This window comes from Cygnus atratus, chromosome 19 (genome assembly GCF_013377495.2).
Source record: "Cygnus atratus isolate AKBS03 ecotype Queensland, Australia chromosome 19, CAtr_DNAZoo_HiC_assembly, whole genome shotgun sequence".
In the NCBI taxonomy this organism is placed as follows: Eukaryota; Metazoa; Chordata; class Aves; order Anseriformes; family Anatidae; genus Cygnus; species Cygnus atratus.
The window spans coordinates 9,927,918-9,942,657 of record NC_066380.1 but is presented as its reverse complement, the minus strand read 5'-3'; the positions used below and the strand labels follow the sequence as shown (position 1 = coordinate 9,942,657).

The 14,740-nt window shown below is 51.7% G+C and overlaps 1 protein-coding gene across 30 annotated transcripts in view; it reads left to right on the top strand.

Moving 5' to 3' along the window:
- Positions 1–14,740, top strand: part of EHMT1 (euchromatic histone lysine methyltransferase 1) — a 115,050-nt gene that overhangs the window by 60,628 nt on the left and 39,682 nt on the right. For 21 of the 30 annotated variants that reach the window (XM_035564739.2, XM_050714684.1, XM_050714681.1 and 18 more), the window contains 3 exons: positions 3,455–4,011; positions 6,649–6,690; positions 13,768–13,945. In XM_035564739.2, the coding sequence (XP_035420632.1) occupies positions 3,455–4,011; positions 6,649–6,690; positions 13,768–13,945 (777 nt within the window). Of the gene's footprint in view, positions 1–3,454; positions 4,012–6,648; positions 6,691–13,767; positions 13,999–14,740 lie in introns of all 30 variants that reach the window. The other 9 variants (XM_035564755.2, XM_035564742.2, XM_035564740.2 and 6 more) reach the window with 2 other exon arrangements.

Here is a 14,740-nt window from a genome sequence, read left to right as displayed (position 1 = left end):
ACATGCGCTGCTGGAAGCGCGTGCCCAAGACTTGCTGGCCGTGGTCAGACATGCGAACGTGCCTGGGGAGCTGAGGCCGGAGCCCCGGGCTCCTTGTGTCCCTGTCACCACACGGCTGCTCTGGCTCTGTGACCTGACTGGGTTAGCACATATTAATTAGCAACGTAGCTCCTGACGAGCCGGTTGTTAGTGGGGGCGGCTGTAGGCCGATGCCCGGGTGAGGCCCTGGGTTGATCTCCTGGAGGCCGGCCCAAGCTGGTGGGCTCACGGAGCTGGGCACCATGCGGGCTCAGTCTGTAGGAAACAGCGTTATCCTGAAGTAACCAAGTCATGAAATTGTTTCAGTGCTGCCAGAACAGGGAGCAGGAGGAAGGGGCCGACCTTCCCCAACCCAGCAGCCGCAGGGCAGGCCTGCCCGAGGCCTGTGGTAGCTGCCGCTGCCGTGCAGCCGGCATGGCTGGCCTGGGCTGGGGCTGGAAGCGGTGTGGCCTTGCTTTGCCCTGCAGTCCTTTACGGCAGGGCAGCGTGTGTGCGTGGTCCTCTTAAACCATGCCGATACCCCTGCCAACTGCTGTCAAGTTCTCCGCTTCTGTGCGGCTTTAGGGATGGTGAAATTTCATGTCTTTGTTTTGTCAAGTTTCTAGTAATGCAGATTTGGAGGTGCGGTGTCTGTTTGTAGAGATTTATGGCACTGCCACAGTCAGTCAGATTGCGTTTTGGACACTTAATAAGAGTGTGAGGGGTAGGCTGTCTGTGGGATTTTAATTTTAGCCTCATGGATTCATAAAGTCCGTGACGCTTTCAGGGGTAATGCAGTTATTCTTTTCCCTAAGGCAGTGCTCTAATTTACCTTGTTTTGGTTGCCTTCCTGGCAGGTAGAGCAATTTTAGCACTCTGCTTATTCAGTTTATCAAATGCTCAGCCACTGAAGTTATTTGACTGTTCTGGTGGGAGTGCACAGCCTTCGAATCAACAAATACTGAAGGCCTCACTCAGCCAGGTGCCTGCTGCTGAGCACTAGAAACCTCCAGCTGTGATTAGGGAGCCCATTTTTTGCTTTGTTTTGGTGCTGACTTTGCTGAAAGAATTGTTTAAATGGCACTAGCGTGGTCTTCTAAAGACACTTGATACAGGATGAGAAATAAGGGTTGAAAGAGTAAGTGCACAGCTGTTTGCTGCCCCTGCCCAAGATTTCTCGAATAGACAAGTAACAGTGAAAGAACACATAGAAGCACTTTACCTTCTAATCAGAGTCGTCGCTACCCAAAGCAAACCCTTGTGCGTCTTATCAGAGCTTTCAGTACACGGAAGGTGGTCTGGGAGCCGTGAGATGGCAGCAGACAGGGCTGCTGACTTGGAGTCGTGCTTGGAGAGCCGCTAAATTCCTGCGTGCCGGAGGGGTTGTGCCCCTGCTCTCTTCAGAGCTCACCCAGCTCTGCCTTGTAGCGCCCACATGGGAGATGATGGCAGCCTGGTTGGGTTTGGTGGGGAACGGTCTGCGTAGCACAAGCGTCCCCTCAGCCCACATTGCCCACATTGAGCCTCAGGGAGGAGCTACCAAACATTGTCAGGCTTCGAAGACACCTTACAGTAAGGTGTTTAGTGCCCAAAACAAGGGGCAGAGTTTTACAAGGCAGGGTCGAGACTGTCTCCACTTAATCTGTGGTTAGGGTGAGGCTGGGCAGGTCGAGGGCTGAAGGAGGTCATGGAGACCCACCTGGGCCAGCTCTGAGCACCTGGCTGCAGTTCAGTGTTGGCTGTTCTTTGAGCTGGAGGTTGGATTGGGTGGTCTGAATGTATTAACTGAGTCAAGGCTCTGAAGCTGATGTTGGAAATGTTTGTCTTCGAGTCCCAGATGAGCGCCTAAAGGCAGGTTTGGGGACTAATATAGTAGTTTCAGGTACTAGAATGCATTGGTTTTAGAGGTGACATCTGTGAGTGCTGTTTGTACAGGAATTGGTATCAAAACAGATCTTTGAGGTCAACCCAAGGGTAAGAAGATGGGCTGAATGGATGCATTTAAAAGGGAAAAGTGGAAGCAGCGGTGCAGTGCTGCTGCTCGGGACTCCCCCAGCCCTGCTGGTGTTTGCCTTGATCTGCCCGTACACTCGGAGGCACGCAGCAAAGTCTGGCACAGCGTGGCTTCAAACCAGGAGCCCGGGAATGTCGGGTTTGACATCCCAAGATCCAGAATCTGGGCTCCTCTTCATGCTTCAGCCTTGCGTAAGGTATTTACCAGATCAGCAGAGATGCTCAGGATATTGACCTCCATGAGTGTTTGGGCTTCAAGAGCAGCGTGGAGCGAGATGCTGATACCAGCTTGCTGGTCTGGCGTGCAGAGCTGGCCTTCGGTTTGACTTCTGGGCTCTGCTATGGGCTAAAATAACTTTGATTCGAGCTGGCTGTAAATCAGTCCTGCCTGCTCTGACGGCCCACCCGGACAAAGCTCTAGCTGGTGGTACTTCTGATGCTTTTCATAACTGTCTGGCCTCTGGAAGGAAAACAATACGAGGAATCCCTAACAGCAGGTTGATTTAATCATTTTACTGAACATGCCAGTGAATTGTTATCATCCCTGGTTGCCTGGGGAGCTGCTAGTTTGTCATGCTGGAAACCTGTCTGCAAGTACATGGTGTTCATACTTGGATTCTGTCAGCTCGGGCCTGAAATCTGGTGGGACAAAAGTATTGGAGGGGGAGTGTGGGCATATTTGGAAGGGAGAAGAAAACCTCTTTGCATGGACACTCCAGTTTTATCTGCGAGCGAGCTTTTAATCTGCAAAGATCTTGCTACATTTTAATCATGTAATTGTTTTAGGCTAGAATTGCATTTAATGTGCTTCACCCCTGTGTTTAATCCGGCTGTTGCCTCTGAAATGACACTGGGAATCCTGCTCCTGTGCTGCTGCTTCCTGTGAAAGAGTGGTTTTGGGTGGGCAATGGTGCCTGCAGAGCTGTGTCTGCGAGGGAGTTGTTCCTTGTGGCCCCTGAGCTGTGCCTGTGCCACAGAAGCGTCCCCGACCAGCTCCACCAGCAAGCCTTCCTTGTGTCAGTCTGGTACTGTGAAGAGCCTTGCCAGAGATGCGAGTGCAAGATGGGGCGGCGTTTTGTTTGACGTGTGAGGTGTTGACGTATGGTCCAATAAATGTAGTTATTAGAAAAGCTAAAGATAATATTTACCTTGAAAAATCCATAGTTGGGAATAGAGGGCCACATCGGCAGCTGAGGCAAGTCAGATTGAGTGCCCTGCTTTCAGCTGAGCTGCCCCACTTTTCCCCACCTGAGGATCCAGCCAAGCCAGTCAGGTAGGTAAGTAGGCAGCCTGAATGGATGTCTGTAGCAGGCGGTGTTTTGGGGAGCCATTTCCTCTCTGTTAGCTGCTCTAAGTGTGTTTCGATGACCCTTGTGACCCTTTTCTTTCTCCTCCCTTCTCCTTACCCTCCCTCTTTCTCCAGGGTTCAATGCCATGGCTGCAGATGAAAGTGCTACAGAAAAGCAAGTGGGGGAACCAAAAATGGCTGTAGACGGTGAAACCAACGGTTCCTGTGAGCACAGCGAAGCTGGTAGCCACCCAAACCCAGCAAAAAACACTCAGGACAATATGAAAGTGAGCCAGCAGGACTCTAGTACTAAATTAAATAGGATAGCAGAAAATGGCATTTCGGAACGAGATGGTGAGACTGGGAAGCAAAACCATATGAAAGCTAATGACTTCACGCAGACTTCTGTAACAGGGAGCAATGGATATATTCTAACCAAGCAGATGGCACAGGAGCAACCTCTAAGGACTACCAGCACCTTTGCTTCTCTCACCGGCCATGCTGCAAAAACCCTTCCAGGAGGAGCAAGCAAAGGGAGGACTGTGGGCACCTTTTCTCAGATGCAAGCCACGATGCCAGCCAAGCTTGGGGAGGGCAGTAAGGACATGGATGCTAAAAAAGCCACCGCTGCTAACACTGAAGTCAAGGTCCACAGAGCACGGAAGACAATGCCTAAACCCACCCCTAGCCTGGTAATGTATATGCCCAGAAGTCAGCGCTGCTGCTGCGATCGGTCTTGGCTTTCTCTGAGCGCGTGAGAGGGATACCTTGCTGCATGGGAGCGCGTGTAATTCCGAGGTGTCCCACTGAGAGGATTGATTTTTTTTATTCTTTTTATTTTTCTATTTTTATTTTTTCTCTTGCTGCAGAGAGACAGAGGTGTTAAAATAGTCGCACGGCCACAATCACCTCTCTTCCCCATTGTGTTGCTAAATATATAATTGACCAATTACCTTCTCCAGCAGATCTATGAGAAACACTAAATGGCCTTTCTCTCTTGGCTGTATTGCTCATCAGCCGTTTGCTGAAATCCAGAGCTGCTTGTGAAGCAAATTAGATTTTTTATAAGTTTGACCCAAAGGAAATTAAGCATAGCGTGTTAACTTGAGGCTTCTCCTAAGCTTGGAAGCTGTCAAGAAGCTGATATGTTAGGCAACTTGATTGCATTGCTTATCATTAAAGTAGTAAACCAGATGATGTTTTCTCCCTCTGTATGTGTTGCCTACAGTAACGCACCTTGTTCAGAAACCTTCCCTCCACAACCCTTGGGGGTGGATTTACCATCACTTAATAAAAGAGACATCTGTCTGTTGTTTAGGAGGCAAAAGGAGATTTGAAGTCATCTGGTGCCTGCAAGTAATAGCGGGGGTGAGCAGAAATGGGCCTTGCTTTGTCGTAAACGTTGGCCAAGTTGTTCTTTTTTGGCCAAAGGTAGGGAGGTAGGGAATAGATGCTGGGAACAAGCAGATCTCTACTGCGAGCACTTGGTCTCCAGCCCTGTGACACTTTATATTTAGCTACGATGAGCTAGATCCTTCCATCACGCTGTGTCTAACGATGGAGAGAGACCATCATGTACCTAGGTCAAGGAGAGGATTGCTGCGAGCCCTTCTTGGCAGCCTGAGTGACGCCCAGAAATAAATGGGAAGCTGCTGCAGCTCTGTAAAAGCGGCTGTAACGCATTGCTGTTAGCTACCAGCATCTTGTGGACAAGCAAAAGGCAAATTATCCTCAGATGTCACCCACATGTTGCAGCACAGCAGTAGTACGATGTAAAGGTCTCAAGAGCTGTGAATCGCTGTGGTCTGGAGCAGGGGAAGGGGGAACAACAACAAAAAAAAGGTTGGTGGCACCTAGCCAGACACAGATGGAGAAAGGTGCCCTCGGCTGCCGCACCACCTGGGACTCCGGAAGCAGGTGGGAGTCCAAAGAGCACATCGAGCCTGCAAACCTCGTGGGCACGCAGCCTCGAGAGCAGGGCAGAAACCACGCCTGCCATGATTTCCCAACCATTCTCCCAAACCACTAATTTCCCCTCTGACTTCCCCTGATTGCATTTGAATTCTCTGGCTTGCGCGCCCCTGCTGTGTTTTTCGGCTAGCGGCTGGGGAGGCCTCGACGCAGCACACGCAGCCTGATGAAAGTCCTGCGTAAGGCTTCCTCATCCGAACAAGGCTTTGCAACTGAAATGGCCTCGCAGCTTTCCTCCAGCAGCCTCTTGTGCACTTAAATGAGGCAGGGCAAACCCCCAGACCCTGTGGAATTTGACAGGGAGAGATCTCGTGGGGCTGAGCATTTGAATGAGGCAATTCCCTTCTAAAAGACGACAGCTAGGTTAGGAGGGAGTGTTTTCATCATTCATGTTTTATGGTACATCAAAAGAATATTTTTATGCAACCCCTTGGGCTTTAAGGCCTCTCTCTAGAAGGTTGCGTGCGATGTTGGTGAGTGTTTTGGCATTGCTCCGTTACACGAGGTGCTGTGGTTGTGGTGGTGATCGCTATTTGCTCGCACAGCAGCAGCAGCCTCAAAAGCCAAAGCCTGCAGTTCTTCGGCCGCTATAACAAGTGCAGAGCCCGTCCTCTGCAGCCCCAGCCATTTTCCGTGGGGTTAAAATAGGGAAAGAAACAAAGTTCCCAAGGAGGTGGTGAGAAGAGGCTGTTCACATGTTTCCCGCTCAAGCCTCTGCATCTGAACCCACTGCTCTCCAAGATTTGATCTCATTTCTGCAAGACAATAAAACAGCTGCTTTGTTCAGCCTTCCCGATAATTAGTCCCTAATTTTTCCCTCATTGTCTTTTGAATTTATGTATTATTTTCTTTTGAGTAGCAGAGTCCTTCCTCACTGTCATTTTTCCGTCCCGATTATTTCTTTGTTGAGCAGCTTACAAGGGGCTCATCAGCACGGCGCTGCAATAACTTTCCATGCAGCAGCCTCCACATTCACACCTTCTCCCCTTCAAAAACACTACGAGAGCAGGTGGGTGTATTGCAGGAAGTAAGTTGTGGAAACCACCCAGAATTTCATGTTACAGGACACGTGAGTTTTCTTCGTTAATTTTTGAGAGCATTGCTCTTTTCTTGGTAGACTTCTCTTGCAGACTTGCTGCCTAAGAGAAGGAGAGGAGGGAAAAGGTGTTTTAGTGCCTGCAAAGCATAAACATTTGTTCCCCCTGGCTCATGTAGAAACCCACTGGGGCCAAAAAATTGTTTTCTTCAACCTGATAGCTGCCAGGGGACCTCAGTCGCCTTTTCTGCACATGCAGATTGGTCTTTGAAAGGAAGCAAATAATTTTCTCACGAATTTAACCAGCTTTTTCTCTGTTTAGGATTTGCTTCCTGAACTGGGATCGAAGCTGAATCTGAAACAGGTGACAATTTTAATTGGTGTTGTCGCATGTTAAGGGGGTTTTAGAACAGAGATCTCAGAAGGGGTTGAAGCATTGGCTCTGCCCCCCTTCTGATCAGTTGGTGCGCTAGCACAAACTGCACCTTTGGACGAATTTCTTCCATTCCTTCTCAATCCATTTACAACTCTGTTAAGAAAGCAAAAGTTTCCAGGATGAGACAGCAGACTGAAAGGGAAGTGTGTGTGTGTGTCCTGAGCTTTGCGGAGGCCCCTCCTGCTCAGAAACTGCAGTTGCTGCGTTTATCTTCACTGAGTCGTGTCTGGGAGGAATGAATAAAGGATCTAGGCGGTGAAAGCATCCCGTAGTTCTCTCTTGAGATAGGAGGAGCAGCTGAGCTGGGAATCCCAGGTTCTGTTCCCAGTCATCGCGTGGTGACCTCGAGGCCGTAGCCAGAGGTGCGTCTGTGGTGGTATTTCTCCTGTGCTGTGTGGAGAACCAGGTCGGGGGGACTGAGCTCCCAGAAGAAAGAGTGAAATTAATCTGTTTCACAACGTGAGCCCAAAATGTGGGTACCAGTTCAACTGGGGGCCTAGGCAGGAAGGAGGAGCACGGAGCAGAAGCTGCTGGGCTTATGGGGGTATTTCTGCTGTCTGCCACTTCTGGGGCTGATCCTGGGGCTGGTCGGCTGCTTGCTCTCTGCGTGCACACAGGTGTTGCTGTCGTTGTAAGGCCTGGTTTTCTGTCCGTGCCCAGCAGCGCTGCGCTGACGTGGGCTGTGGGCTGCCAGCAGGGCTCCTGGCCTCAGAACCTCTTCTCTCGGGGCCAGGCAGGTGGCAGCTGGTGGTCTGCAAGCATCTGGGACTGCTCAGCAGGCTCCAACCCTCTAAACAAAGGGCAGGTCCTAACCGAGATGGTGTTGGGGTATTGTCTCCTTGAGAGATGGTTTTAAAAAAAAAAAAAAAGAAAAAGAAGAGTAAAGGGGCACAGTGAAATACCGCTCTCCATCTGATTTGAAGAGCTGCTGTTGGCTCTTCTGGACCTGGAAGGAGCTCCCATGGAAGGTCCTCTCCTGGTGCTCAGGGCTGTGTGGACGTGCTGGAGGTGTGAGGTCCAGGCGTGTGAGCCTGGCCGTGGTCAAATGTCCCGTGCGGGGAATCTTTTAGGGGTGAAGAGGCCGCAGGCTACCGCTGGCGTAGGACTTGTTACTTAGATGGGATACTGTGGGGAGCTAGAAAGTGAATTCGTGCAGTGCTTTCGCCTCATATTCAGCTGGATGTGCTGGTGCTGTGCCTGCACTGCTGGCTGGTGCTGGCTGCCCGCTGCTGCCCACGGCCCACGGCAATAACCGTCCCCTTCCCAGGTCCCCAGCAGACCTATTTCTGTCGGCAGACCTGCTGTCGAAGCCGCTCTGAGCTGCCCCGTGGTGTTCTGACCGACGGGTCTGTGTCCTCTGGCACAGCGGCGTCCACACCTCTGCACAGCACCTCTCCGTTGAAGTAATCATTAAATTAGGGGAAAAAAAAAGCAGGTTTTGTGGCTTGGTTTGCAAACAGCTACGCTGAACGCTGAAGCACGGCTCGCCTGGCAGCCCGAACCAGCGCGATGTTCAGCAGTGACCGCGCGCAGATCGGTGCCGTCGCGGTCAAGTCACAGCGGGGTCGCGCTTCCAGTGGGTGCGTGCTCAACCTGCAGGTGAAGGGGCGCTAAGGGGTGGATCGGTCGTGCATTTTGTCTGATCAGTGTTCTTGGTGCTCCACGGCGATGCTTAGGCAGCCGTCAGGATTCCCCAGCAGCGGCTGTAAGACTCCGTACTGAAAACTGCAACTCTGCAGCACCAGTGGAGGGAACGGAAAGCGGCGCTGCCACAGCTCTTCCAGGCGCTGTCATCTGCTTGTGAGACGTTTTTTATAGCGGGCACCGGTGTTTCTTGCTTAAATATCGTCCCCGGGCTGTTAGAGCCCCTGGGACGCCGGCGCTTTGCGGAGTTCAAAGGCAGCGCGTGGGTGCGCGGCTCGTTCCCCTCCGCTGACGGATGCAGAGGCGCTCGCGCCCTGACAGCTGCCTCGCTGCCCGGTGGCAGCGGTGCTGGGTGCAGTCCTCCAGCTATTTGGCTTTGTCTGCAAGCTCGTGCCGTGCTGGAGATGAAAGCCCTGACGGGAGGGGAAATACGACAGCTCCCACGGGCACGCAGGGGCCGGTGCTGGGTGCCGAGCGCGAGCGGCAGCCTGGGGAGCGTGCCGGTGGCGCTGCAGCAGCACGAGGCTGTGCTCCCAGCCCAGCTCCTCCTCGGTCGCTGCTCGTTCGCTTCGGGAACGAAAGAGCTCCTAATTTGCGGGGCTGTGGAAAGAATGCCACGTGCGGTCAGTCGAAGCGACACGGGCTTTAATTAGGAAGGTTTTGTTTGTTCTTGATTTTTTTTTTTCTGCTTCTGGGGAAGACAAAGCAGGATATTCCGTCTTTGCCGTTTTTAGTAACTTCTCCCGACTGCTGGAGGGGATTTCTGCGCCAGTGATAGAAACGTGGTTGATCACATTACAATGTAGAAATCACTTGGATGTGATTTTAATCAACACACAAAATGATGTGTTCTTGTCCCAGTTTAAGCAGATTTCTTGACCGTTTTTCTCACAGTGGCATCAAATATATTTGTGGTCCCTTTTTTTTTTTGTTTTGTTTCCAGACACAAACATCTCTGGAAACGTTGCCCTGAGCCCTGGGGTAGCTGCTGCTGTTTCTTGCCTATCCCTTGCAATGCCCAGCAAGAAATAGCGACTTCACAGCCTGTTGCACGGGATCGGCTGACGCCACGTGAGAAGCTGCAAGAAACACAGGCGGTAGCAACACACCCAGTTTCTTTCCTTCTCGTTTTTGGTCCTTTCTTGCCCGTTGGTGGCATACACACGTGTGGTGCCTCCGACAGCGTGGGGACCATGGAGATCAAACTGTGGCCTGGGGCTGCCTGCCACTGTCCTCTGAGAGGTGATGGGAAGCTGAAAGCAGAACTCTGCTCACCCGTTAAAAAATTCAGTGTAATTGGGGAAAAATAAGAAAAACACCACAGCCTTATTGGGCAGGGATAACAGAGCAATGGAGTAAGTTTAGTGTCAGCAATCGTGTTTCTTGCCTGGAGTGCGGCTGTCTGCAGTGGAGCCCACGTGGGGGTTAGGTGAAGGCACCTCTGCTCTCGAGCGCTCGTTGGTTTAAGGGAAAGCAGCTGATCTTCATCCAGTTTCTGAGCATGGTGGTTTATTTTGCTAAAAACGCATCTGGAAGCGTGCGCGCCCGCGTTGGTGCTCTCGGCAGGTCAGGCGGTGCCCAGCAGCCCCTGGAAGCCAGGCGTCGCTTTGCTGGCACGCTCGCTGCTGGTGCGGGCTGCAGGGCGGCCAGCCGGGCGTTTTCCACCCTTAGGCAGGGAGGCACGAAGAGGAGGAGCCAGGATCTTCAGCAGTCGAAGCAGGAGCGTGTTAGGATTTGTCCTGGCAAACTGGATGAGGAGATGCTGACTGCGATCAGCTCGGTGGGGCTTACTGAGGTGCTCTTTGCAGCCCCCGTGTTTGTACTCGGCTGGCGTTAGCCTCACTCTCACCTCCTCTGCCAAGCTGGGAAAAGGTAAGAGAAGCTCTAAGCCAAGAGGCAGGAGTTCGCTTGGGTGGCTGCTGGGCTGCAAGCAGTTTCACGGATCCCTGCTTGGTGCTCTGCCTCGTGCTAGGAGCAGGGAGGGTGGGGGGAACCCGTCCGTCCGTCCGTCCGTCGTGACAGTGGAAGAAAGCAGCACATGGCAGGAGCGCTAATTGCAATCGGCTGTGGCAGTGACCAAGTAGCTCGTGGGGCTGGAGCTGGGGCTTGCCAGCCCCGGGCTGGGCCAGCAGGAGCTGCTCTGCCTTGTCCCCCTGTTCTGCAGGGGCAACCTTCACCCGGGGGTTGCCTCCGACAGCCTTTCCCTAGCAGAAACCGTGTCGGAGCAGTTGCAGAAGTCCTCTGGTCGTGCTGGGGGCATGCAGGCAGACCTGTGAGCTTTGCCTTTCAGTGGATCGCTGTAATATTTTGCTTCTGTTTTGCTTTGAAGGGACTCTGCTGTGCCCCCAGTAGCCCAGCATCCCTGCCCCCAGGCCCAGGGTCTGTCTTCTGCCTTCGCCTCTTTTATTTGCACCTTGCAGCTCTCCTCTGCTGCGAGGGGCCGGGGTGTAAATGCCAGTGAAGGACACAGAACAAGGAAGGGCCCGCTGAACCCGCTGTCCGCCAGCCTGATGTGGTTTTAAGGAAGAAGAGATTTCCCAGCAGAGCAGCGCTAGATTAGCAAAGCTTCTTTTCTGGGAGTGTTTAAATCTGGAGCAGACAGAGCAGAGCAGCGTTAAGGGCTTGGTGTAAGAGACCGGGAGGGACTGTACCTACAGGCTGGAGCTAGGGAACTGGCAGAATTCAGAGCCTTTAGAAACAGGGAAAGAATAAAGTTGAATCCGCTAAACACTCTTAATACTCGTGCTGGAAGGTGAAAATTTAATGAGAACAGCAAAGATACAGCTGTTCCATCCAGTGAAGAACGAAGAAAGATGGTGAGAAAGCTGAGTATGAACTGAGCATGAATGCATTCAAATCTTTGCTGACCTTTTTTATTACAATCCTTAGATCTAGGATCTGATTTGTATCTATATAAAACATATATATATAATGTATGTTTTACTGCTGGCCTGCTCAGCTTCCTGTGCTGTCAGGCTTCCTGAGAGATCTGGTCACCTCCCTGCAGCAATTCTCGTTCTGTCGCGTTGCTGCTTATGGCTCCAAGTAATGATGCAGATCTCACAAGGCTTAATTTGGTTTTTAGAACTGTTTTACCAGAATCGCCACGAAAAAGTCGCATTGAACAGTTGTCACGCAGCCCCGTTGAAGATGCGTAATTTATTTCCATATTCTAATTACAGGGAGAGAGAAAAACCCCAAGCTAATAACATGCTACTTTTTCATTTAAAACTTGCTTGTGTTCTGCCAAGCAGTCTGGTGTGGTTTGGATGTGAATTCTTAATGTTTGGGAGTAACAGCAGGCTTCTGAGACCAGCTGCAAGAACCTGCTCTTAAAGGACAAAGAGTGCGGCTCTTGTGTACGCTTCTTTAGCTGCAGGCAGCTCCGCATCAGATCTGCCTCTCCCAAGCTCGTTTTTCTAATTTTAAGTTAAATATGGAAAGCAGTGGATGTTCCGGGGGACTTGGGAATTCTCAGAATAATCCTGTATCCAAGAGTTAACGTTAACCTTTCGATCTATAAACTAGGGACTTTGAAGAGGTATAAATAGTATTGTTGAGACTATTATTGGCACGCTGTGCCCAGCACTCCTGACGTACTCGTTGTAAGGGGCAGAACAACTGGGAGCAGTCTCAGGAGTGATCCAATGTCCAGAAAATGATCCTACAGGCACTTAACTTGCTCATTCTTTTAAACTTACTGAAGAGAAAGTTTAGAAAAAATTTACATGATCATGGTCTATAAGTGTCTTCTTGGAGCGAGAGTTTCTGATGATACAGGGTTTTTAATTTAGTGGGAAAAGGGTAATGCATTTAATTATTTGACAGTGAGAGCAGTTAAGCATTGGGACAGCATATCAAAGGATATGGTGGGTTTGTCGTCTCTGAAATCATTAATCCAGGACTAGATGCCTTTCAAGAAAAGCCATGGTAATTCAGCCAGAAGTTATGGGCTTGATGCAGGAATCATTGGAACTTTGATGGCCTCTTTATTCAGACCCTTTTTGATGATCGTTACAGCTCTGCTGTCTGTGGGCAATCCCTTGCTCTCTGCCAGCAGTGCGCACGTGGCAGAGCCATGATTAGGAGCATCAGTCGCTTCCCCATTTGTTCACAAGGTCACGCGTTACTTGAAAGCAGTGTCTAGGAGTACCTATATGAACCTGGACTGTAGAAAGTGGTTTTATTGCTTGCTGCTTCTTTTCTTCCTTTTCTTTTGCGTGGCTTCCTCTTTCTGTTTTGGTATTTTGGCTGTTTCTTCAGAAGTCTCATAGGAAAAGCGTTTTCCTGCAAGAGGAGCAGCACTACGGCATTGCCATCGCAGTGCTTGTCATCTGCTAACCCTGCCCTTGGTTTTCTGGAGCACCTCCTCCAAACCTGCCTCCTGCTTGACAGTTGCGTGGACAGACGTATGGAGGGACATGGATGCGGCTATAGGTCATCTGTTAAGTACAGAGGAGGGCAAATGCAGTGTGAAATGGCAAAGGAGTGGCAGCGCTTACCCCTGGCTGCTGTTGGGTGCCCGGTGGACACGCAGCCGTAGCCATCCTGGGTGCTTTGTTTGAGTGTGAGCTCAGATCAGAGCGTGTGCAAGCCGCCCTGGGGCCTGGGAGCCTGCGGTGATGTGGGGTGTGGAAACAACTCCAGAAGCCTCTCGAGCCTTGCCAGCTCGCCACAGGAGCTTGTAACTTGCTCTGCGTTTTGTGTTGCAGCAGCCAGACTGGCCCTGCCCGAGCTGGCCTCCCTAATTCAGGGGAAGCTTGGGCAGGTCTTGGCTAGGGCAGTGCTGTGGATGGACGTGCGGTGTCAGGCCAGTCCTTCCTTGCCCGTGTTTCGCTCTGTGCTCGGCTAGCGGGTGTGAGCCCGTGGCTTTGCCGAGCCTTTAGTAGCGTGCCAGGTGGTGGCCAGGACGGGTCCCTTCCCGTGCTGCCCGCTCCTCCACATCATCCCTGCAAGGCTCAGATCCTGGTACCTGCAGGGGTGTGCCAGCCACGCTCCGGATGTGTTTCAGGGAATGGGCGTCTGTGTTGCGTTTGTTCGTCTTCTCCAGAGCCAACCAAACGCCTGCGTAAACAGTGTCTGGTACTTGTCGTCATCTGCGCTGTGCAGAGAGCTGCCGTCTCTGCGATGCAGTCCTTCACCTTCGCAGGGAACAGCCTTCACCAAGTGAAGGAGCAGCAGCCTGAGTGTGTTTTGCAGTCTTTAGGCAAAGTAACGTTGTTTGCTAGAGGAGGGGCCGAGTGCTTTTGCTTTGAGTGCATGGTCAAATGCAGGTGATTATGCTAGAAAGAAAGGAATTAAATTTGTCTTCCTAATTTCTTTTAATACAGAGGCTCAGTGTAACTTCATTTTGTTTTTCAGCATGCAAGTAAAGACCCCAAAGATGGGAGAGACAGCAGAGATCAAAAAGAATCAAAGGAGGAAGGCAACAAAAATGTCCTGGAGTTTGGGAAGCCGTTGCCCTTGCCCTCTCTCCCGGGCCTTCACCAGTCACTACCTCAGAACCAGAGCTATGTGGCCACCACGAAGTCGCAGACGGGTAAAAAGGACAGAGTTAAAATCCCTGGCAGCACCCGCCTCCCAAACGTGTGTGTGAGTCCGAGTGCGTGGGCTGAGGCAGGTTAGCAAGGACCGACACCCCTGTTAGTCCTTCTCAGTGCTGAATATCCTTGAGGGTTTCCTTGCCTGCTGGCACCAGTAGGGCTGTAGCTGGGGGCCGTGTTTTAACAGGCGCCTTTCATCTGTCCACCTGTGTGCAGCTGGCCCTGGCACTGCATGATGCTTGTGTCCTCTGGACTCCGTGTAGTCGCCCGTGGATGTTGCACACGCGGGGCTTATTCTTGCAGACCCCTGTTGAAGTGGTCTCGGAAGTGAAGCTCGCTCCCTGGGGAGCGCTGTGCTGTCCTTCCTGGGACCCGGTCACCAGGTGCAGGTCTGTGGAGGGATGGGGTGGAAGGCAGCGGTAGTTCTGATCAAGTGGCTGAGCCTCGGGTTGGTGGGCGAGCTCGCCAGGGTCCGGCACCTTGTGCTTCTGCTCCCCTTGGGGAGGTGGTCGGGCTGCGACAGGCACCGCCAGGCCAGGGATCGCCGCTGCTGAAACCTCACTGCGATGCTCTGGAGCTGTTTCTGAGGGGCTTTGTCAATGTGAGAGCTGCTCCCCGTGAGGTACAGTAGTGTAAATAACGTGCTTTGGCTTAGCGGAAAGTTTTTGAAAGGATTCTTCATAGCTTTTGGTGAAACTTCATCGCAGTGAGAGATGAGGAAATGTTTGCAAGGAACAGCCTGTACGGCTGCCGGTGCTGGTGCCGGAGCTGGCTGGTTCCTGCTGTCTGCT